The sequence below is a fragment of the Apium graveolens genome, chromosome 4, assembly GCF_009905375.1.
Source record: "Apium graveolens cultivar Ventura chromosome 4, ASM990537v1, whole genome shotgun sequence".
Taxonomy (NCBI): domain Eukaryota; kingdom Viridiplantae; phylum Streptophyta; class Magnoliopsida; order Apiales; family Apiaceae; genus Apium; species Apium graveolens.
This window is the reverse complement of record NC_133650.1, coordinates 262,874,702-262,898,895: the sequence shown is the minus strand read 5'-3', so window position 1 is coordinate 262,898,895 and position 24,194 is coordinate 262,874,702. Positions and strand designations below refer to the sequence as shown.

Here is a 24,194-nt window from a genome sequence, read left to right as displayed (position 1 = left end):
CACATTTTAATCGAAACAAATTAGTTAATGTGAATATGAATCGGGAATAGATTATACTACATCAAGTTGTTATTTTTAAAAAAAAAATTGCGGAACAAACGAAAAATGTTTTGCAATATATCTATTCAACGATTATAATTTCAAGCATATAATTTTGATTTGATTTTGATGTACATTCGTCTAAGTTTTAATTATTTTATAAATATATAATACCCACTTTTTTAAAAAAGGAGTTTTTTCAAAATTACATAAGTTGCAATCTTTTTTCTTAAATTTAAGGTACAGCCTTATATTTATAATTTATAAATAAAACATAAAATATAACATTTATAATCTCAGGTAGAATCTCGATGCTACCTATTTTTTAAAATAAATTTAAAAATATATATATTTTCGATAAATTTTCTAAAAATATTAGAAAATAGCATAAAATGGAAAGGTACTCAACATTTTACTCCCATGTAAAAATATCTATAGTTGCAGTTATATTAAATAGTGTGATAAATAAATAAGATAACTCATCTCCCTATTCTTATTCTCCTCTTTTTGTCACTCAAACCCTAGCCTCTCTTCGCCGCCGCTCAAGGTATCAATTTATATACAATCTCTCATCTTATGCGTATATATGTATAATTCATGTTTTCAAATTTATAGAATTGCATTTAGATTCGTGTATCTCTTTCCCCTTTCTTCACACACACACACACTGTTTTTTGATTCCGAGTAAGGAGCTTTTTGACCTAGATTTGTTATGTGATACACATGATTGATTATTATGTGATAAATATTCGATTTTGATTGTTTTATTTGGTTGAATATGCAGTTTTTGTTGTGATTTTTGATTTTCCAAAGTAGTTTTCGCAAGATGGCATCGAAATTTTGGACTCAGGTTTGTTTATTACAGTTCAATTAATGAATATTTTTATAATTGATTTGTATTTTGGTGAAATGTTAGATTTTTGTGATATATCGGTTTTTTTGTAAATTGAGTATGTGTTTTGTGGTTATAGGGAGAAAGTGATACCGAGGAGGAAGAGAGTGATATTGAGCAAGATGACGATGAGGAAGTGATTGAACCGACTGGTACCAAGACTGGGAGTAGGTATCTTCAGGACAATGATAGTGATAGTGATGACTCGGATGGGCATAAGCGTGTTATTAGGTCCGCTAAGGATAAGCGGTTTGAGGAGATGGCTGCGACTGTTGATCAGATGAAGAATGGGATGAAGATTAATGATTGGGTTAGTTTGCAGGAGAGTTATGATAAGATTAATAAGCAGCTGGAGAAGGTTATGAGGGTTACTGAGTCGGAGAAAGTTCCGAATCTTTATATTAAGGCGCTTGTGATGTTGGAGGATTTCTTGAATCAGTCTATGGCGAATAAGGAGGCGAAGAAGAAGATGAGTAGTAGTAATGCTAAGGCGTTGAATTCGATGAAGCAGAAGTTGAAGAAGAATAACAGGCAGTATGAGGAGTTGATTACCAAGTGTAGAGAGAATCCGGAGAGTGAGGAGGAGGCTGAAGTGGAGGAGGAGTCGGATGATGATGATGAGGGTGATCTTGAGTTTGAGGAGGATCCGTTGAAAGCTGGGTCAGATTCGGGAGAGGATGATGATGAAGAAGATGACGATGATGAAGCTGATAGTGGTCCTGGGTGGGAGAAGAAAATGAGCAAGAAAGACAAGCTGATGGATAAACAGTTCAAAGATCCAAGTCAGGTTACATGGGATTTCGTTAACAAAAAGTTTAAAGAAACTATTGCTGCGCGTGGAAGAAAGGGGACAGGAAGGGTTGAGCTTGTTGAACAGCTTACATTCTTGACCAGGGTAGCCAAAACTCCTGCACAAAAACTTGAGATTCTTTTTAGTGTTATCTCCGCACAGTTTGATGTTAATCCAGGTCTCAGTGGGCACATGCCTATAAATGTGTGGAAGAAATGTGTGCAGAATATGCTAGTTGTACTTGACATTCTTGCCCAATATCCAGATATACTTGTTGATGACACAGTGGAACCTGATGAGAATGAAACACAGAAAGGAGCTGATTTCAAGGGGACAATTCGGATTTGGGGAAACTTGGCTGCATTTCTCGAGAAGATCGATGTTGAGTTCTTTAAGAGCCTACAGATCATTGATCCGCACACTCGTGAGTATGTTGAAAGGCTAAGAGACGAGCCTCTATTTCTTGTTCTTGCCCAAAATGTACAAGAATATTTGGAACGGGTTGGGGACAATAAGGCTGCAGCTAAAGTAGCCTTGAGGAGAGTTGAACTCATATACTATAAACCCCAAGAAGTATATGATGCCATGAGGAAATTGGCTGACCAAACTGAAGATGGCGAGAGTGGAGGGACAGAAGTAAGCGGAGGCTTCAAATCAGTTGAGGGAAGTAGAGGCCCGCCCGAATTCATTGTAATACCGAAGCTCGTATCCCGGAAGACCACTTTTCCAGAGAGTGGCAGGACATTATTGGATGTCCTAGTTTCTGTCATCTACAAGTATGGTGATGAGAGAACCAAGGCCCGTGCAATGCTGTGTGACATATACCATCATGCTATTATGGATGAGTTCTCCACCTCCCGAGACTTGTTGCTGATGAGCCACTTGCAGGATAGTATTCATCACATGGACATCTCAACTCAGATACTGTTTAACAGGGCAATGGCACAACTTGGTCTTTGTGCATTTAGGGCGGGGCTTATTTCTGAAGGACATGGTTGCCTCTCTGAGCTATATTCTGGTGGAAGGGTGAAAGAGTTGCTTGCACAGGGTGTCTCCCAGAGCCGATATCATGATAAGACTCCAGAACAGGTATAGATACTTTGTGTTTCTGACTACAAATATGTTTGCGGTATTTTGGACTGCTATCTTTTCAAACAATTATTTCTCCTTTAAATTTATTTTGATCGGTCAATACATGGGCACTAATTTGTTTGACTCTGATTGTCTTGATTTTAAACGATATATGACTGCACTTGATGCTGTGCAGTTAGTTGTTTATAGAATCATATCGGAGGGAGTTAAATCATGATTTTACTTTTCATTTGTGCATAAATATGATACAAATACCGTTTAAATACCAGACTTCTGTAATATTATATCCCCTATGAGTAAATCGTTCGGGTCGTAATATCACCTCTAATAATCTGATTTGCAGGGAGTTATATTTGCACATTATCAGTGGCCTGGGAAGGGGGGGGGAGGGGGTTTGGGTTGCTTGTTTTAGTGGGTATATTGTGTAAAGTTTAAATTGGCCTGGTGCATGCTCAAATCCTGCCCCTATCACCTTTTGTTTCATCTAGTGTTTAAAAAATGTACAAATTCTTTTTAAAAAATGTTTAGATCCTCTTTTATGTTTTTTCATCTAGTGTTAAAAAAAAGTACTGATATTATGCGTGTTTAACATGTGTTGGTCTTATGAAGTACTTGTTTAAATGCCAACTGAGCCGGGGAAGTTCTTATACATGCTAGAACATATACTCACTACCAGTCACCATACTGGTAATATAACGAAACTGGGAAATAGTATGGGCGGGGAACCCATTTGGACCCCTCGGTTCCATTGAATACTTTAATATACTTTCATTACTTCCTAAAATTTTATCTGGTACTTTCGTTATTAACTTGACTACTCCATTCAAAGGACATGAAATTTTTTTTACAGTGCTGGGAGTTCTTACCTTTTTTATTGGTAGTGGTTTCCCCATATATTGACTTCTGGCATATAATTTTTCTTTTCAGGAGCGTATGGAAAGGAGGCGTCAGATGCCGTACCACATGCACATAAATCTGGAGCTTCTAGAGGCTGTTCATTTGATATGTGCCATGTTACTGGAAGTACCAAACATGGCAGCTAATAGTCTTGATGCAAAGCACAAATATATCAGCAAGACGCTTCGTCGGCTGCTTGAAATAAGTGAGAGGCAAACATTCACTGGTCCCCCAGAAAATGTCAGGGACCATGTATTGGCTGCCACGAGGGCGTTAAGCAAAGGTGACTTTCAGAAGGCCTTTGATGTTATTAAGTCACTTGATGTGTGGAGGCTGCTTAAAAACCGAGAGAATGTTCTTGAGATGCTGAAATCCAAAATAAAGGAAGAAGCTTTGAGGACCTACCTTTTTGCTTATTCGCGATCATATGATTCTCTGAGCTTGGACCAGCTTGCCAAGATGTTTGATCTTACAGATGCACAGACTCACATTATTGTAAGCAAAATGATGATCACTGAAGAGCTCCATGCAAGTTTGGACCAACCATCACGGTGCATAGTATTTCATGAGGTTGAGCACAGCAGGTTACAGGCTCTGGCATTCCACTTGACAGAGAAGCTATCAGTCCTTGCAGAAAGCAATGAGAGGGCAGTTGAGGCAAGGATAGGTGGAGTTGGACTAGACCCGTTACCTACAAGGCGCAGGGATGGTCAAGATTATGCTGCAACTGGTGGTGGAGGTAAGTGGCAAGACAATATGCCTTTCTCACAAGGAAGGCAAGGCGGAGGTGGTACTCGGTCTGGATATGGCAGTGGGAGACCATTTGCACCAGGGCCAAATTATACGGGCGGTTATCAAAGAGATCGGTCTGGCCGAGGTGGGTATTCTTCTGGTCATCAGGGTACTCGATATCAAGATTCTTCATATGCAGGGTCTGGTCGAAGTTACCAGAATAATTCAGCCAGAGGAAGTCAAATGGATGGTTCAGTCCGCATGGTCAGTCTCAACAGAGGAATTCGCAGTTAGTAAGAGTTTAAGAAGTGAAGCAACATAATGAGTATTGCTTGAGTCTTGTTTTGCAAACTATTTGTTATCATTTCTTGTTGAAGGACAAAATTTATTTCTTTTGTTACTCTTGGATATCTGGTGAAAGATTATAATCCTGGGGTGTAAGGATATTATTCCTATTATTTTTGTTGCTGTAACGCTATACTCTAGGCTATCAGAAGCTTTTTCTTATGTTGAAAATTTGCTTTCTGGATTTTTGTTGCATGATTAAGCTATTATCGCACAGAAGATGGGGATTGATAGTAAGTAAATGATCTAGTAATCTACAGCAGACTATACGAATACAAGATGGTATTTTTTTACTCCAGTTAAATTTCTTATTTAGAAGGAAGTAAAAGTAAAGCTGTTTTGGTCATCTTCATCTTGGCTGCTGATGAGTGATGGCTAATAAATTTCCCAGTTTTTTTAAAAAAACACGAGTTAAAAATGTATAAATGACACTTTTTCAGCTGGTCTTGTCAGTGGGTGCCGTGCCATTGAGAAGTATATTAAGTTTGATGGCCATAAAATGAACTCTTCAAGTCTGATGGCTGGTACTGGATGGACTTGTTTAGGAAGTAGTAAATACTAACCAACAATTCTGTAAATGTGCAGAAATATTACTCTTCCTTGTTTGTTTAGAATTTTGGTGTAAAAATATAAAAACGCTGTAAAATATATGCTACGCCTATGAGAGGTCGGTCAAAACTTGACAGTTTTTTTTAATAAAATGGGTCACTAGTCAATTCGTTTGTTTGGTTCCCTTCCCCCACAATTTGAAATGAAAAATGACGTATTCTAACAAACTTAATAATTTTAAAGTTTATTCAGCACACTAATTTCTAAAAATGGTAATTACCATGTCTTTTACAGAGGAGGGACATATTGTTACCAACAACATATAATAATAAATTGAATTTTCCTAATGGTTAGGGATGAGCATTCGGTTCGGACTTCCAATAACCAAATGGATATAACTGTAATAATTCGGTTCGGTATCCGAATTTATAAAATATGGTTCGATATTTTGGAAAGGATTTTTTAAATTTTGGAATTTGGAATTTCTTATTTGAATTTTTGGATTATTCAAAATATCCAAATTATTTGAATTATATTTTATTTGAGAATTACATGAATAATATATATATATATATGTGTGTGTTATATCACGTCAATGTGTACTTACTCATTGTTGATATTAATTTTTTATATTATTATTTAAATTTCAACAACTACTAATTTGTTACATACCGAGTACATAATTATTAATCTCTTTTTATAAAATTATGTGTATTTATAAATTTAAAATGTCATGTTTACTTATATTGATATTGAAATTAGTATAATAAATTTATAAGTAAAGTTGATATTGAAAATGATAAATAAGTAAAAGTATAAACGAGAAAATAGTTATAAATTAGCACGAGACGAAGAGATGGACGCAATAAATAATTTACGCGATTCTATATAATATAATATAATTATTCTATTTTTGAGTTATTTTATAATGTTTAATGTTTATTGAAAATTTAGATATGTTGTCAACATTTTACTTAATCATTTTCATGATTATCTCAATTTCTCGAGAAAAAAACGTAAAACTCTCACACTAATTTCATGAAACAAATTCCGTGATTTGCGAAATTGATTTTAATTTGATATGTTATTAGAATGTTCAGTTTATACGTGTTAATACAATAATCATGTAATTTTTAGCTAATTAAACAGCGGTAAATTTTGGATTTTTTGTTATTTTGATAATTGAACTGAATATTAAAATTTGATTCGGTAACTGGCCGAATTTAATTTGATTTGGTATTTGAAAATGAAAATTCTTTTATTTGGATATTTGGATATCCAAAATAAATTCGGTTCAGACTCCAAATATCCGAATACTCATCTCTAGTTTAAGGATCCTGAAATTAATTTTAATTAATTATTTAAAATTAAAGAAATTTTTAATATAAAATTAAGGGTATTATTGTAAATGCGAGAATTAATTTTTATTATTATAAAAATATCTTTCCACTTATAAATATAAAATGCTAATAACTTTAGAAAATTTTCCTAAATTTAAGTTCGTTTAATTGACATATGAAATTTTTAAAAAATTTATCTTACATATATTAAAATAAACAAAAAAAAAAAAAGAAACATAAATAAATAAAGAAGAAGAAGATGTAATGTATTGAATGTACAGGGGGATACAGAAACGTGGTAGTGTGTGTAATGTATGTAATATGTATGTATATATCCAAACAACAACACAACACAACAGCAACACAACACGCCTTTCAACGTACAAGAAAACTGTCTACCCCTCCAACTCTTCCTGTTCCTGTCTGTCTCTATACACATACATATACATACACATATACATACATACATAAATCATATTTACATATAATTCTCTTGGGCTTTCATTCTTACAACTATCTTCTTCATTATTCCCCAATCATCCATTATCAATTACCCCAGGGTATGTATGTTTTCATCTCATTCTTTTATTTTTTATTTTTTTTATTTATTAAAATTTTTGACTTTTTTTTTTCTTATGTTCTTGATTCTTATATTACAATTGGTTTGTGGTTCCGCTCTGTATGTGAATCATATCCATTTATATGATATATGATATGATGATGTGTTGAGATTGTTTTAGTGTTTGTTGAGTTTATTTATTTAATTTTGATATTTTTAAGTGCATAGATCACATAATTAACCAAATTATTAAATATCAAATCTTTTTTTAATTTAAAAAAAATGAAAATTTTAAAAATAATTTCGGTAGCATTCGGTCACTGCACTGTAAAATAAGCTGCAAAAGTTGAACTTGACTATTGTTTTGAAAGGGAGAAGCCTTTTTTTAGATATGTGAGTCTTACCATTACTTGTTTATAGAATTTATTGGTTGATTTTGGGTTTTATTTCACCCAATTTTGAGTGTAATTGGTTTAGGAAACAACTTTTTCAATAAAAGTTTCGGGGTCGAATAGAGCTGTGTAAATTTGATAAGTTCAACTTCTTTTATGATTAATTTGCGACATTGAGTTTGGGATGAAGTAAATTAATAGTTTTCCGTTGATTTAGGTGTTTAGGTTTGGCACTCTTAAACGGGAGTTATGCTGTCGGGTTTAGGCAACATTTTTTATTATGAAAATTATTAAAGAATTGTAGATGGAATTATATAATGGAATATAACAGATGATTTTGAGAGACTGAGTTAAAGTTCTCTTTGCAATTTGTTATGATAAAACAACTGTAAGTATCAGCAAGCAATTGACTTTTCAAAACGAGATAAGAGATGTAAACAAGATTTTTGGAAATATTGATGAGATCAAAGATCTTACGGACTTATTTAGTGTAAGTTGTATCATGGTTTGATCGATCAAGTTACACAAATTTTCTGCTTCCTTCCCATACCCGTACGAAGTATGTACCTATCTTATATTTTGAGCCTTGACTGTTACTCTTCTGATGCCTATTGAATTCAGCTACCTACATCTGTTCAATAATTCGGTAAAACTGAAAAGGATAATCTGTGCTTCAGGTGAAGAGTCTCCAGTGTAGCAAGATATGGCAGTAGCATTTACCCACTTGTCTTGGTGGTTGTGGAGTGGAAAGCATCAAGAGCCTAGAGTCTCCAATGGTTCTTCATTGAGTTCTTCACCTGATGCAGAATCGAGAGAACCAGATACTTCTAAATTACCAATGACAAATGGAAAGAATTTGGCACCGGCATCTAAAAGGGTCAAGAAAAAAGCCCCGAGCTATAAGGGAAGGAAAGCTGTGGGAGAATATGATGTTGTGATTGTGCCATCTGATGGAGGTTGTTTTTCAGGATCTGAGTCTGATGATTCGGATTGGTCGATAGGATGGTTGGAGCCTCCTGGACCTGGTTTTGACAGTGATAATGAATCAGATGATAGTTTCGCTGTGTTGGTTCCTTGTTATGGGCGTGGACGTAGGGAAATGAAAGACAGTGCAAAGGACAAGTTGAACATAGTTGCAGAAGTCCCTGACACATATGCAGCTGGTAAATTTCTTTCCCATAAAAATACTCCTTTATGATTTTTTTTTCTCTTTCTGATATGATAATTGTATTTTCATTACCGGGCTTAATCATTGCTACTATTGTTTTAAATGCATGATTATCTGTGTCAGTCCCCATGTGAATCTTTGTTTTACACTTCCTCCTTGCCTAAAAAAAGCATCACAAATTAAAATTTTACAACATTTTAAAATTTTAATAAATTAAATGATTCAGGAAATATATGGAAGGAGGGAGGGAACATAGAACTAATCTATGTGTATTATTTAGATCAGTATAAAATGCAAATAAACTATTTTTCATTTACTAGATACTTAAATTTTAATAAGAAAATGTGAACAAAATAGCCATATCTGAAATCTTTACTAAGCGTCATTCTGCTTGGGAGTCAAAGGTATCATGCACAATTTTTATGATAAATAATTATAGTAAACAACAATCTCGCGAACTTCTAGTTTTTAGCAACTCAGATGCTAATTCTGTAAGTGCATGTTCTGGAACAAACAACAAACATTGCTGGGACATGAAATAACACGGGTGTTTAATTGGATGGAGTGAGGTCATGTATCCCAGTTTTCATATCTTTTACCCACTACCATGTGTTTGACAGGCGACAACTATACCTCAACCCTTGCACTGTCTCACATAAGTCCATGCATTACATTATTTGTACTCAAATTATTTATTTGTCATCATTAGTCTATACTAGTGGGGTATGTATCTGTATTGCTCACTTGTTACCTCATCGTTGTTCACATCATGTGATTCACTTTGTTAGTTGATTTTTTTACGTATTAGCTTGTATTTGGTTAGTTTTCCATACATAGGTACGAGTCGAATGAAATTTATACTATTTTATTGGCATTTATTGTGCATACCACAAGTGTTATCTATTTTCTACTTGTACTATCTTCATTTACCCTCTTATCTCTTTTTTGTCAGAGTATTCTCCTTCATACTGACTTGAAATTTTATCCTATTCTAGTTTCTAGCATTAATTCTCTTTAAACCAAGTAAAGCAATAATCGGCCCTAGCTGCTTTGTTAACGTAAATTTACGAGTTACATTAAAACCTCTCTAAATTAATACCTTTTAAAGTTATAACCTCTCTAAATTGATAAAAGAATCTCGGTCCCAAGTGAAAGAATGCCCAAAATACACCACTTTTTATCTTCAACTACCCAAAATGCCCAGATGCGCACGAACCGCCCAAAATACCCACGAAATACGCATTTAAGGGATGCGTATTCAATCTTTAAAAATTAATAAAGAATGCGCATGTTGAACATGCATATTCTTTGTTAAATTTTTAAAATCTGAATCCGCATCCCCCACTTGCGTATTCAGTGGGTAAAAAGGGCAGAACATCCCGCCAATAGGCATTTTGGGCAAATCTCCCCAAATGGTGGGTATTTTGGTTTTTCACCCGTCCCAAGTCTGGACCAATATTAAAATTTAATAACCACTCAATAGTGATAATTAATTTTTTTTCAAAAAATTGTAGTGTTAGATATCGGTCGTAACTTTCGCATAAAGTAATATATCTTTAGTTAAATACACTTTTTTATATACTTTACGTGTATGAAAAATATTTTTTGATACTAATGTAGGACATTTTTTCTTATCTAATAACTTTTAAAATATTCATGATCATCTTAATTGTCTTTGATCGGTCGTTATGATCTCTGTATATTGGAAAATGTTCATAGAAAGAAATGATGTTTTGAATTTATAAGTGTTTTTTTGACAAGTGTTTTTTTGACGTAAAAGTGTTAATGTACATAATTGTAGTATATATTTAAAAAATTAAAACTAACTATGTATATCGTATATATTGGTGTTTAGCAAATCAGTTTTTTAAACTTGAAAAAGTATAAACCTCTATTATGCGATAACCTCTGATAACTTTTCCGTTCCCAACTATATCACTTTAGAGGGGTTTTACTGTATACATTTATATGTTTTTCCAAGGCTCTTTTTAGTGGTATTAAGATCACTTCCCCTCATGACTGTAGATTTAGTTGATTGCTGCCTTTTCTTTCTCCAGTGAGCCCTTCTGTCGCAATTTTGGCTGTGTCTTTCATTTGATTATTAAGCAAGTGTTTTTATTGCAGTGACTCTTCTGTTGCAATTGGCCTAGTCCTTCATAATTCATATGATTATTAGACAAATGTTTTTGTCCCAAAAGCGGCTTGTACTCCTTTGATAATCATAATATAGTCGCAAATTTGAGCTTAACCTTAGCTGAAACAGAATATTGGAATTTGGTAGTCTATTGATTGTAAACCCTGTTGCATGTTCACTAAAGCGTCTTTCAGTAGTTGTATTGGTCACGTCTTTTGATTGTGCTGTTACTGAATATTTTATGTCACGTGAAAATGTGCAGAGAAAAAGTATATGGAACGGTGGCTCTCTTCACTGCAAAACAGCTGACATGCAGAGCTTGCCATTTCATATATTATACACCACTCCTGCTGCTTGTTTGTGGAGAAATTATTTATAGAGACAATAGTGGAAAAGGGGGATAGCAATGATGTAAATATTAATTTAGATAAAAGGATGTAAAAAAAAGTTGATATATGACTAATACTGTCTGTAAATAGAATTCTGCGTTGTGATCGTCCGTGGTGTGAAGGACAGCTGAAGATAGAGATTGGATGATGCTTTTGGTTCATAAATTTCCCAAAGAATGACAAAATAAAGCTGCCATGATTCTATGGTTCTTGTTGATCTCATTTAAGGGTGGCTGAAAACAGTCTGGTTCCTGCCATAAGAAAAGTGACGAGGATGCATCAGATGAAGAAAATTGTGGTTTGTTTTTGTCTCTGTAATATTGGTTGTTGTATATATGGGTGTATATAAAAGCATGTAAAATATCAAAATTTTACTTTGGTCAGTGTAAATAAATCCCTCTCCCAGGGGAGGAAAAAAACATATGAAAGAATTGAATATGTAAATTAAAAAAAAAACATACTTGTAGATTACTGCACAGTTTGATTATTCCCTTTCTTTATCGTAAAGTCTGTAATTGGTGAAATTCATCTAAATGTTAAAGTGCAGTGCTGATCATATTTGGGTCAGAAGGGAATCAAATACGAGTTTTAATGATCTTTTGTTTTAATCAAGTTCATGTAGTTGAAATACTCTTTAGATAAAGAGAAAAATGCAAATGCCCCTAGGTTGGTATTCATGAGTTATATGAGTGAGTATGAGTACCGAGTACATGTATTTTAATGATAATAGTTTTTCATCAGTTATTACACGAGTACGGAGCATCAAGCTCATTCTGGAAAACAGAATATATGTTTTGTATTTGACAAAAACTCATTGCTTTTAGTTTTAGGATCTTCTTATTCAAAATTCTAACAGTAATTTAATATTTATGTCCGGATTGAAGCTAGGGTTGTAGTCTTGTAGATCATTTATACAATATATTGCATATCTGTGTTTATTCTCCTTCAAATTACCATGTCTTGGGTGAACTTACCTGACGATATTTTAACCCTTCAAATTCTTGTCAAACAGGGCATCATTCGTTGATGTTTATAGTTTAAGCAGTAATTAATTATTGGAGACTTATCAGTCACAGTATTCCTGGAATGCTTGCTACGCATAAAAGTAACTTGGAGAAAAACTTAAGAGTATGTTTCAGGAACACTGCACTGGCCGGCTGAAAGAAGTAAGAGTTGTATGATTTGTTCTCTAGATATTGAAACTGGAATGTTCAGAGAGACAGTATTACCATTAGCAGGGTATTCAGATTAGAAGATGGATATGCTACTGGTGAACACTCTGTTACTGTTTTTTGGATCCAAAATTGATGTAAACACTTGGCGCTGTTTCATTGTCCTAGTATACGATCAGCATTTGAAAAAGTTGTGCAACTGATTTGGAAAAGGATACTGGTCATGTTCTTCAACCTATGGTAGGTTTGAGAAACAACGGTGCAGCTCTATTTCCTAAGCTCGACGACCTTAATGATTCGGGGATAGTCTCCTGTAACATTGAAAGTTGAAGAATTTGTTAAGAGTTGGCAAATGGTATGACCATGAATTTGAACGTATAATCAAACGTGTACGACCATTTATCGAGACTCTAGTCCTCCTTAATGATAAACATGCCACGAAAGCTCCAACTATCAAGAGACAGATTTCAAACATCTAACCAGATTTGATTGACGAAATATTTGGAAGTTTCTATACAAACTGAATATATTACGATGCTAGAAATTTTATTGGTCTGTGTATTCATGTTTGCAAGTCATGAAATTTGCGAACAACTTATAATATTTCTGGAAATTTGCTAAGAACTTATTGGTGTGCACAGCACAAGACAAGAACATGTACCCTTGTTTAAAATGTTAATGATTGATGCTGATTATAAATCTCAAAAATTACAAGTCCCTTTATGCCATTCTATGAAAAATTATTTATGATTTTAATATACAAGTTATAATAAGAAATTGCCAAGACAATAGAAATCAACATTTTGGAGAAACAACTTTATTCAAATGCAATGTGTTGTTGACAAATGGACAAAGATTTGGAAATGGCTTCCTATTTTTATGGTTTCCAATGATTCAGGCAAACATTTCTCACCGTGAGTTCTAGGCTCTACAACACCTCCCAGATGTGTAATTTAATCTTTTATCTTAGAATCCTCTCACTTCACATCCAATATACAATTTGAATCTTCAAATTTTTGATGCCTGCATAAGTTAACAGTGTTGCTACTACAAGCAAATCATATGATTTTAAATGCTTACATAGAATATGTTGCACAGAGCAGCAGTAAATGCATATTCATGGTGGTGGGCAAATCATATCAGAACAAAGCAGTTAAAATGGCTGGAACAAAATGTACAAGGTAATCCTCCTGCATGCATTTTTAATATTCCAGATTCAGATCAATACATTCTCAAATTCTTAATCCTAATTTATCAGGATGATTTAAGGGTCTGTATATCAGGTTACCATGTTGTTTAGCATTCATAGCATGTAAAATTTGATCATTGTTATATACAAGAACAAAAAAAACAATCATTTGTCACGATAGATCCACCTGGAAAACAGATTTAGCGGGTACCTATTGTTTGTCTATAATGCATAACATCTGGATGATATGGAATGACAGACATGGAAGAAAAAGTACATTATGTACTAAATGTCATCAATGAAGATGGCGACTCGTTTATGATGAAGGCAGACATGTTTTTCAGAAAGAGGCCTGAACTGGTGAGCTACATAGAAGATTGCCTCCTGGGATACAGAGCTTTAGCACGGAGATATAATAAATTATCAATGGTCATGCAAAATGCCAATCGAACAATTGCCTCTGCTTTCCCTGAAAAAATGCACCACCATATGGATGATGATTTTGATGATATTCCACCAGTAACCACTTCCTCTAGTAAACCAGAACGTCCGCACAAATCACTTCCACCGCCCCCTGAGCATAGCAGTCCCAAGAAAAGTCCTACTTTAAGTAGGAATATAAGTGTTAAGAGTCCAACTAGAATAATGTCAAGGAAGGGGCCTCTCAAGCTTGGTTCCACTAAGGATGCTGAAGTTGCCGAGGCAGCAGCTACTCAAATATCAGGTTTGAGCAGAAGTGAGGCACTTGTTGAAGTTGATAGGCTTCAGAAGGGAATTTTGGCACTTCAAACTGAGAAAGAGTTTTTAAAAAGCTCATACGAAAATGGTATTGCAAAGTGTTTGGACATAGAAAACGAGGTTACTTTTATTCAAGCCAAAGTTAATTTATTACAAGATGAATTTGGTATAGAAAAAGCTATCGAGGATGATGAAGCACGGATGTTAATGGCAGCTACAGCTTTGAATTCGTGCCAGGAGAAAATAACGATTTTGCGAGACAAACAAGAGAAGTCAGTTGAGGAGGCAAAAGGAGAATCAGGAAAACTTGACAAAGTCCGGGATAAGTTTGAGACAATGGTAGAACAGCTTCGTAAAGACGATTCTGTTCCAGAAACTAAGAAATTGCAGAATTCAGACCAAAAGATAAGCATCGAAGAAGAAATTAAAAATTTGGGAATGGTAAATGTAAGTTTGAAGGAACAGCTTCAAGTGGATGGAGATTCAAATTTAACAGTGACCATACTTGCTGAAAAGATCGATGAACTTGTTGACACGGTCCTTAGAGTAGAGTCTGCAGTATCTTCTCAGGGTGCTATAGTGAAAAGATTGAGTTCAGAAAGTAATGAGCTTCAAGAGAAACTTCGGAGCTTAGAAGTGGATAAGAAAACATTAACTGATAGTTCAGACCACAAGAACAAGAAGATCAGAGATTTGGAAAGCGAGTTGCAAATGATCCAGAGCAAGCAATGCATAACTAACCAAGACAAAACCTCCCAAAATATGATGGACAGACGTTCTAGCATTGATGATTCATTTGATAAGGTTCAAAATGTGGAATCTCTTGAACCGAAGTTGCAGGTCAAGCAAGGCAATAATCATGTAGATGATCAGTCAACACAAGAATTGAAGATGAAAGGCAATGAAAAGAACAAAAACTCCCAAAGTATGTTAAAGCACGGAAGTTCTAGCACTGATAATTCAGTTAATAAGGTCCAAAATATGAAGTCCCATGATCCACCGAGAGAAGTTACAGGTACCAATCCTATGCTGTCTCCTAAGAGAAATTACATAGAAAATTCAAGAGCAGACGAGGAAGTACAGAAGGATGAAAATCACGACAGCAAAGTTCTCGCAGCTGAACCGGAGTTGCATTCCAAACAAGGCAATAATCATCTAGATGATCATTCAATGCAAGATTTGAAGATGAAAGGCAATGAAAACAAACATGAGAATTCGTCTATGATGGATGACAGTGATGCACATGAATATGTTACAATTGAAGAACATCATCCAAAGTGGAGACAAATACTTCGGAACGATTTGGAGGACCGAGAGAAGCTTCTACTGGAAGAGTACACCTCACTTCTGAAAAATTTTACGCAAGTAAAGAAGAAGCTCAATGATTCGGAAAAGAAACAACGGGCTAACCTCTTCAAAACTACACTGCAACTGAAAGTTTTGAAGAGTGCCAATGCTTCTAAAGATGCAGAAATTCAGTCTTTACATAAAAAACTGAACTTGTTAAAGTCAGAACATGATGTTCCAAACACAAATAAAAGCACCAAAGGAGATCATCGTCAGGTATCAGACACTTCATCTCCTAATCTAGAGCAAAGGGAAGCATATGACATTTTAGAAGGACAAGTGGAATCAATTGCGACTAAAAAATTAACAGTTGCAACACAAACAAATGATAATGAAAGGTATGACCGTGGTGAAATGGAACTAGAATCTGCTATTTCAAGTATTGAAGAAAAGATCCGTATGGACCTTGATGAATTGCTTGAGGAAAACATAGATTTCTGGCTAAAATACAGTACATCATTTCATCAAGTCGAAAAGTTCCAAACCACATTCGAAGACTTGCAAGCAGAACTGACTGAACTAAATGAAAGCAAGAAACGAGAAGGAAGTATTGTCCAGCACTCAGACGTTCGACCAATCTACATGCATTTACGAGAAATACAAACAGAATTAACACTATGGTTAGAGCAAAACGTAGTTCTTGAGGATGATTTAGAGAACAGAATATCGTCAATATATAGTATTCAAGAAGAGATATCAAGATCATCAAATGCAGATTCTGTGGGTTCAGATGACAGCGAGCTTACTGATTATCAAGCTGCAAAGTTTACTGGTGAAGTTATGAATATGAAAAACCAAAATAATAAAGTAGCAGATGAACTTCTAGATGGGATAGAACGTGTAAAGAAACTTAAAGTGAAGATTAAAAATGAAGTAGCAGAACTGGATAAAGAGTTTGGATTTTCGGCTGCAAAGGATCAACGGACAAAGCAGTCTAGAAGTAGAGTACCCTTGAGGTCTTTCTTGTTTGGTACCAAGTTAAAGAAGCAGAAGGGGCCATTACTTGCTTGCATTACTCCCAGACATCAGTCACAGCAGAGTGATGTATGTGAGGTACAAACAACGTCTAAATAGATGATCACTTACTTTAATTGTACCTGCATTTTTCATGAAACTATTTAATTTAATACATAGTTCAGTTTCTTATATATTTTTTTAGTTTTTTTATATGGTCCAATGCAATTATCTAGAACAGATCTAGAAAGTATAACGAAAGATTTTTTTTAATTCAATTTACTCGCGCATAATTTCAACATGGACTATTAAACAAATAAGAAGAAAAGCACCTATGAACATATACATTCAACACAAACTTGAAATACAGTAACAATGTAGTTGAGTTTTAACATTATTAGCTTCGGATTAAAGAAGTCACAGATGTAATCCTTATTCACATCAAAGAAACACACAACACCCAACTCAATGTTACATGTATTTGTTCATTGTTCAGTAAATGTAATCACTTGTATATTAAACTTGTAAAAAAATGCACCGATGTTTCAGAAACCAAAAGTTGTATAAATAAAACTTCGTACTCTTATAATTTCTTGATCCCTCCTACCTACATTATTTCCCTTCCCTTTAATTTTAGTTCATGTTATAAAGCGGACACAACACAGAGGCTTGTGTAGAGGTGAAAGCTCTGTTCAGCTGAAATACGTGGATGATAGTTTCTTAATAGAATTTAGGCTTAATTATAGCTTAAACCTTAAAGTAATGATACTATGTACATATAACCCTTAAATAATAAAGTCATATACATATCATACTTCAAAGTTCAATTTATAATTAAGCCTAGGATTTATTCCCCATAGCCAAAATATGAATAACAACAATATAAGAGTTTTTATCGATACTACTTTTAATGATCTCCAAACCTCCTTTAGGTGCAGTGCAGGAGTACAACATGAGAGTAAATTATTTTTTACTGAATTTAGGTCAAAACCTTTTTGTACTAAGCCAAACAGGCATGTGACAAACCAGATAACCACAAATTCTTAAGGATTTCAGTGCAGTGCGATTGACTCAACAAGCTCCTTCTGTTCAGACATATAGGATGTCACCTTTAACCTACCCACTTTACCACCGGGTGATGGGGTAGAAATACACTTGATCCCAATCACCGTGTCCAGACCTGCCATTGGAATAGGCTATAAGCAACATAACTTGAGTATTCTTCGCTCACAAACTAATGAAATTAAAGGAGCATTGCGACACAAATGACAAAACAGTTAATGTGGTTGGGAATATAGCAATATAAGGACACGGGGTTGAGCACAATAACCCCTTTTAATTTTTTAAATTTCCATGTAATCAGATGCCATCCTGTGGTATTTGTGATAACCACAGCATGCGTAAGTTTGATCAGTCAAAAGTAATTAAGCATTTAAAGAATGGTGATGTAAGGAATAATCGAATCATAATATCATGATCAATTGTAAGTTAGTATGCATTCAAGGAATGAAGAATTTGATCAATGATAAGTTAGCAAATTAGTTACTATGCATTCAAGGAATGATTATATACACGATACAATCTAGTTTTCTAGTATAATAATTCAATAAAATTGGTGTCAGTTACAGATATGCACATGGCGCCGTTCTAAGATAAATTAATGCATTAGAATCTGTTACCAACATTATTATTTCTGTTAACAAATTGTAAAGTTATTGGTGCTTATTTTCAGTAATATGTGTGCTTTTTACAAATTAATTTTCTCATTAAAGACTTCAGTCAACTATTAAACCCTTACACAAGTGTACTAAGAAACTATGCTTTGTATACATGACAAAATTAGTTAACTAAACAGAAAAAGAAGAAAAAAAAGGTTTGTCTATGGGCACATGCTAAGCACTAAAATCTATGAATTTGGTTCATTTTGATTGGTGTAGTTGTGAATGCAGGGGAGGGCATCGTTATTAAGAAGTGGAAGCCAATAAAAACAAGCTAAACTTATAAAATTTTGTGCTTATTGTGTGCTCATGGGCGCACCATAGAAAAACCGGGAAAAAAGCAATACGCATATAAAAGCACAGCAAACTACGAATGAATAAAGTTTACTTACTTTCATGTACACGTCCACGTATAAATCGTTCTCCTTTCCAATATTCTAATGGCCTTGTTTTGATTCTGTTGCTCCGACGTACACCGGCCTTCCAGCATGTACCAGCAGCTGTTGAACCAGGATTGAAGTAAATAAATGATAGTTTAACTTTTTAAGGCATAATAATTGAGTTTACATGGAAAGAAAACTTGCAACACTTAATAAAATGAAAAAGCACCTGCAAGACTTTGCCTACGAGTAAGGGCTTTTTTTTCCCTACGCCCAAGTGGTCTACTTGCTTTCCTTCTTTTTTTGGGAGATATCTCAGGGCCTTCCTGAATAATTGCAGCACAGATATTTTCCATTAGCTAATTGAAGCATTTACTAGAAACGAGGAAGTAGGGATGGAAATCATGTGGTGTACTGGTTCATCTCTTAACTGTCAAGTGAAGGAGACTGCCAGCTCAAAAGTTCAGTTAGATTTCCAGAACTAGCCCGTAATTTTCAATTTTTATACATGTGCTTTTAGGATTCCCCTAACTCTTAAAATCAATAATTCATTAAATAATGAAAACTCATAGGTTTAATGGTATTTCCCTACAACAATTTCATGAAGCTTTTATGTGAAAAGACATCCACCAAATACTGGATAACAATAAATATGATCAAGAGAAGTAGCCTAAGAGGACCTTGTTTTGTTGCTCTACGACACTTTCTGCATTAGCTGCACGTCCGTCCATAAATCGGTCTTCAGCAGCAATAGGTTCTTTGTTGCCTGTGAAAGACAGAGTAAAAATAATAGTCTTAGCTATCCCACGTACATAGAGCAACAAACAAGCCTGGTGGTTTGGACGAAAGAGTTTCTACAATGGCAATCAATAAATTGACATTACAGAGTAGCTATAGTTCAATGAGCATATGTACATAATAAACAGCTTTACGAACCTAGACAAGTAGGTAATATTCAGTGGGGTACATACGTACAGACAAAATAGAAATTTATATGTTAAATGACCAACTCTCCCAAAACCATAAGGTGTTGAGAAAATCAATTTAAAGTTGTCTCATTAAGACTAACACACTGGAAAACTTTAATTGAGATTCAAGAGTGGGCTACTAGATAAAAAAAATCGAATAGCCATCATACCCGACTCACTTTGGCTGATATTTAAATTTTCAGTTGCTGAGTCCACAATGTGGACATCTTGTTGGGTAGAAGAAGCTTCCTGATGTACGTTTTCAATCTACATCGTTAAAGAAGATGGCAATTATACAAATTTGGGTCCATTATAAATTCCTGAAGATAAACTACTACAGTTAAAAAATAGATGAAGTGAAAAGGTTAAAAAATCTCACATCCTTCTCTGACTCAGTTCCACCATGTGCCTGGCCAGCAGTATCAGGACTGCCCCTATCCAAGTCATCGTTACTAACATCCGGTTGCGCAGAGGAAACAACTTCATGCACTATTTCTCCAACCTGCATCATGCCACAATCCACATGGTTTTTACGGTAGACTATTCCAAATTTATTCCACAACACACTACTCTAGTTCTCCACATACTACAACGAGCTTCAAGTCCAGAACTTTCACTTACATGATTGCACTCATTTTCATTCACCAAGCCATTGCGGGAGTGCTTTGTCCTTGTGTCAATATATGTGCTTCCTGTGTCCAAATTTGCAGATTTTCCTGAACAAGTATCTCCTGGTATCACCTGTTTTGAACCTGAAGCAGCACAACCGGGGCTTTTAGCTTCATTTTCTACTTGAAAGTTGATTACTCCATGAATACTAGGCTCATTCATTGCACCAAGTTCAACTGATTGTCCGTTAAAGCATTCGTGTGTAGGAAGTTTAGCAGGTGACAGGTCAAGATCAGCAGCTGAGGATGGGAAGTGAAATGGTTTTGACAATGATTTCCCCTCTCCAAATAAAGATGATGCAGCAGACAGCCTTTTTGGGGGAGTAGAGGACATTAGAGAATGACTTTTACTTCTTGTCACCTGTTTATGACTGCCAGGATTCTTATCAATTAAATCATTCACCACATTCTGGATATCTGAGAGTGCTTTTCGCCTCACTGGCATTTCTTCTTCCAAGTCCATTATATCAATGTTTCCAGAATCACTGAAGTCATTGAGGTACTTGTCTAAATCAAGAGGTTTAATCTGCAGTTGCTCTTGTAACAATGATAAAGCCCCGTCTGGGTCTAAATCTTCAATATCTCTTGATAACAGTTCATCTAGCATCCCCCCTGCAGCGTTCTCGGACTTAGAGACAGGCCCTATTAAAAACATTATTAAGCATAATATATAAGATGCCAAAGAAAACACCTCTGGACGTCATCAGAAAGTAAAAAGATAGACAGGTAACTAACAGACAACCTGATTGCCCTTCCTGCAATTCAACACTGTGTTTTTGTGAAACAAGATTTGATGGACTAAGCTTCTCCTGCTCTGATGTCTCTTGAGAGGCTATAATAGTTTCATCATTTTCCGAAATTGCTTGAGAGGCTATAATAGTTTCATCATTTTCCGAAATTGCAGATGAATACTTATGCTTATAACTGGCTTTCTTCCTGAAACAAAAGACAACACATTTGTAGCATTATTAAATGTTTGTGTAAGCAATGACCACTAAATAAAGCAAGTACTCCTAGATAGTTTGAATCAAAGGCCATTGATACCCAAAAAGGCTTGGTCGACGGCGACGCTGATTGGCAGGTGGATTGTTTTCATTTTTCCCGGTCATATTGCCACCTGTCTGTCTTTTTATTTCTTCTCTGACAACTATGATAAATTACAATTACAAACAAGTCAGTTTTGATCCAGGAAAGTTGCACAACATTCGAAACAGGAGTAGTGAAAGATCTCAAGTTATATATACATTCATTTTTGTAGAAGGCTGAGAAAAACTCATTTGGATCTTGCAGCTTATCCATGTCCAAAGTAGTCTCCAAACTCACAGAAGGAGGACTGACAAATATGGTAATAAAATTAGTACTCTGCCAAATAAAAGAAGCTCAATTTGCAAATATAGTAATCTTTACCCTTTATCCGGGTTTAAACGAAAACTTGGACGTCCACGCTTAAGTCCCAAACCAGGTCGCCGTTCTTCAAGATTTCGTTTAGGTTTGGCAACACCTTCATTATTGTTCTCAGATGCTCCATTAGGAGCAAGCTCAGAAACTAACACTTCTGAATTAAATTCCTTGGCCTCGTCAAAAAGCTTCTCACAATTATTTAATCCCTAAGAGTTGACAACATTAGACAGGTTAGCAATCATCGTTCGGTTCATTTCATAGCCATACAAAACTAGCTTCTTCCTGTGTTCCACTCCAATTCGAACAACACGTGTAAATATTATAAAAATAACACTATAATACTAATCCTACTAAAAATTGTTTGGTTTCAGCAAATGACCATATAACATTCATGTCACACCATAACATTAGATTTATTTCTATACAAAGCTAGCTAAATCCTATGGGGACACATTTTATTCTATTTACTCAGAAAATGCAAGTATTATAGATAACAAATCGACATTATAGCATCCGAACAATAACAATGTAGCTTCACCAGAAAGGTAGTTTTAGAATTAACAAAATCACTCCCCCCCCCCTCTTAACAAAATCACAGTTATCTCTCTCTCTCTCTCTCTCTCTCTCTCTCTCTCTCTCTCTCTCTCTCTCTCTCTCTCCCCCCCCCCCTCCCTCCCTCTCCCTCTTAAGTCTTAACAAAATCACAGTTATCTCCCCCCCCTCTCTCTCACACGCACACACGCACACAGAGTATACATTAAAGTGCATCTACAAGTTAAATAATTCCACAAAAAGTATAATAAAATACAGATAATACAACAAATTGGAATAAATAGGTGATTAGAGCTAGTTTTACAAGTACATAACTGAAAAAAAAGGTGAATTAAAGTGAAAATTACCATTGATTTATGTAAATCGTGAACAGAATCTAAGTAGTCGGAGTCACCAGGCGCCGGAATATCATTGTAGGTCTGCTGACAAATCGATAATAGAGAGACGGATTGAAGTGGATCCACTGGATCGGAGCTCCGATAATCAATTAAAGCCATGTTTCAATATTCATCAATACAGCATTCGAAACCCTAGAAATGAGCAGAAGAGAGATGGAAAGAGGGGAACGTGTGTTTCTGATTTCCCCAATTAATATTTTGAATAAATTAGGAAAGAGTGCGGTGAGCGGGAAAATTGTTACGGAATTTTTTTTTTGTAATCGAAGCCCAACGCATTCAACAAAAAATAAAAAATTGAACCCCAATTATATAAAAATGAGTATTGATGCGTTTTGTTTAGGTGATTTGTTAATTTCTTACATATATAATTTTATTCAATCTTAATTTAAATGACATTGAAAATATGAAAACAAAATACTCAATTAATATCAAAAGTAAATATTAAAATATCAATCTTAAATTAAATGACATGAAAATATGAAAGGTGACCCAATTATTATAAGTAAATAATAAAAATTGTTAATAATAGTATACCCTCACAAAAAAAGAACATAATACTATAGTAGTAATTTACTTTTTCTCTCCATGAAATGTGAGAGTTTTTTCTTGTCTAATTATTCATATTCTACCTACATAATCTGAATCGTGTGAGTTTTATTAGTAAATATGGATCAGTTTAAGGAGATGAATGATCAAAAGGTTGGGTAAGATATTGAAGAAAGAGAAAAATATAGCTTTTGTTTTAGAGGGACATAATGAAAAAGAGGTGAACAAATATGAGTTGTGTGTGGTAGGGAGATTCTTGACAGAGAAATGTGAATGTTAGAGTAATGAAGTCAAAAATGGCGGATATTTGGTGTCCTGCAACATGCAACGGGGATTAATATTAAAGAGATTGATCAAGGAGTCTATTGTTTCAATTTTATCATAGAGAGGACATAAATTGGGTGTTGAAGGGAGGTCCCTGGTCTTTTGATAGTGCAATGTTGGTTATATTGGAGGTCCTCGTGGGAGTAGAGCCAACTAATGTGCCGTAGTGGTCGCTAACTATGTGGATCCAGGTTTTTGATCTTCCATCGGGGTTCATGACAAAGGTTGTTGGTAAACAATTAGGGAACTTTTTTGGCGAGTTTCTTGAATACGATCACAAGAATAATAATAGCATATGGCGTGAATGTATGGGTATTAAGGCGAAACTCGATGTTAGAAAGCTGTTGAAACGAAAGAAGAAGATAATAAATAGGATTAAAGAAGAAATGGTGGTATCCTGTAAGTATGAACGTCTTAGTGACTTTTATTTTACATGTGGTATAATGACGCACACTGAAAGGTCTTGTGCAAAATTTCTAAGTCGCGAGAAGGAGGAGGTTAACAAAGAGTGCGGTAACTGG

General features: G+C 34.9%; 4 protein-coding genes across 6 annotated transcripts; 3 read left to right on the top strand and 1 right to left on the bottom strand.

Annotated features, from left to right (window-relative positions):
- Positions 1-495: 495 nt before the first annotated feature.
- On the top strand, positions 496-4,971 carry LOC141720902 (eukaryotic translation initiation factor 3 subunit C-like). Its single transcript, XM_074523582.1, has 4 exons — positions 496-586; positions 824-889; positions 1,011-2,810; positions 3,741-4,971. Exons 2-4 carry the CDS (start codon positions 866-868, stop codon positions 4,734-4,736), a joined length of 2,820 nt encoding a protein of 939 aa, XP_074379683.1. The 5' UTR covers positions 496-586; positions 824-865; the 3' UTR covers positions 4,737-4,971.
- A 1,993-nt stretch (positions 4,972-6,964) lies between these two features.
- On the top strand, positions 6,965-11,789 carry LOC141720901 (uncharacterized). Its single transcript, XM_074523581.1, has 3 exons — positions 6,965-7,236; positions 8,305-8,790; positions 11,192-11,789. Exons 2-3 carry the CDS (start codon positions 8,331-8,333, stop codon positions 11,236-11,238), a joined length of 507 nt encoding a protein of 168 aa, XP_074379682.1. The 5' UTR covers positions 6,965-7,236; positions 8,305-8,330; the 3' UTR covers positions 11,239-11,789.
- Positions 11,790-13,940: 2,151 nt separating this feature from the next.
- LOC141719573 (protein NETWORKED 2A-like) lies at positions 13,941-16,838 on the top strand. Its single transcript, XM_074521950.1, has one exon. The coding sequence runs from the start codon at positions 13,941-13,943 to the stop codon at positions 16,836-16,838; it is 2,898 nt and encodes a 965-aa protein (XP_074378051.1).
- Positions 16,839-17,586: 748 nt separating this feature from the next.
- LOC141720899 (centromere protein C) lies at positions 17,587-23,029 on the bottom strand. 3 transcript variants are annotated; one of them, XM_074523579.1, is made up of 12 exons: positions 22,753-23,029; positions 21,860-22,059; positions 21,697-21,785; positions 21,497-21,599; positions 21,195-21,388; positions 20,406-21,094; positions 20,164-20,286; positions 19,964-20,051; positions 19,497-19,582; positions 19,046-19,142; positions 18,829-18,936; positions 17,587-17,898 (listed from the first exon to the last, which is right to left on the bottom strand). In XM_074523579.1, exons 1-12 carry the CDS (start codon positions 22,900-22,902, stop codon positions 17,771-17,773), a joined length of 2,055 nt encoding a protein of 684 aa, XP_074379680.1. In that variant the 5' UTR covers positions 22,903-23,029; the 3' UTR covers positions 17,587-17,770. The 3 variants fall into 3 exon arrangements, with proteins under 3 accessions (XP_074379680.1, XP_074379681.1, XP_074379679.1); XM_074523580.1 differs by having other exon boundaries at positions 19,955-20,051; positions 20,406-21,064; XM_074523578.1 differs by having other exon boundaries at positions 19,955-20,051; positions 22,753-23,027.
- Positions 23,030-24,194: the final 1,165 nt, after the last annotated feature.

Bases quoted from the DNA above. Each gene is read 5' to 3' on its own strand.
- LOC141720902 (XM_074523582.1), top strand. From the start codon at position 866: ATGGCATCGAAATTTTGGACTCAG. The intron at 890-1,010 runs GTTTGTTTATTA...TTGTGGTTATAG, and splicing joins CATCGAAATTTTGGACTCAG to GGAGAAAGTGATACCGAGGA. The intron at 2,811-3,740 runs GTATAGATACTT...TTTTCTTTTCAG, and splicing joins ATGATAAGACTCCAGAACAG to GAGCGTATGGAAAGGAGGCG.
- LOC141720901 (XM_074523581.1), top strand. From the start codon at position 8,331: ATGGCAGTAGCATTTACCCACTTGTCTTGGTGGTTGTGGAGTGGAAAG. The intron at 8,791-11,191 runs GTAAATTTCTTT...GAAAATGTGCAG, and splicing joins CCCTGACACATATGCAGCTG to AGAAAAAGTATATGGAACGG.
- LOC141719573 (XM_074521950.1), top strand. From the start codon at position 13,941: ATGGAAGAAAAAGTACATTATGTACTAAATGTCATCAATGAAGATGGC.
- LOC141720899 (XM_074523578.1), bottom strand. From the start codon at position 22,902: ATGGCTTTAATTGATTATCGGAGCTCCGATCCAGTGGATCCACTTCAA. The intron at 21,786-21,859 runs GTAAAGATTACT...CATATTTGTCAG, and splicing joins CGTTTAAACCCGGATAAAGG to TCCTCCTTCTGTGAGTTTGG. The intron at 21,389-21,496 runs GTATCAATGGCC...CTTTTGTTTCAG, and splicing joins CGTCGACCAAGCCTTTTTGG to GAAGAAAGCCAGTTATAAGC.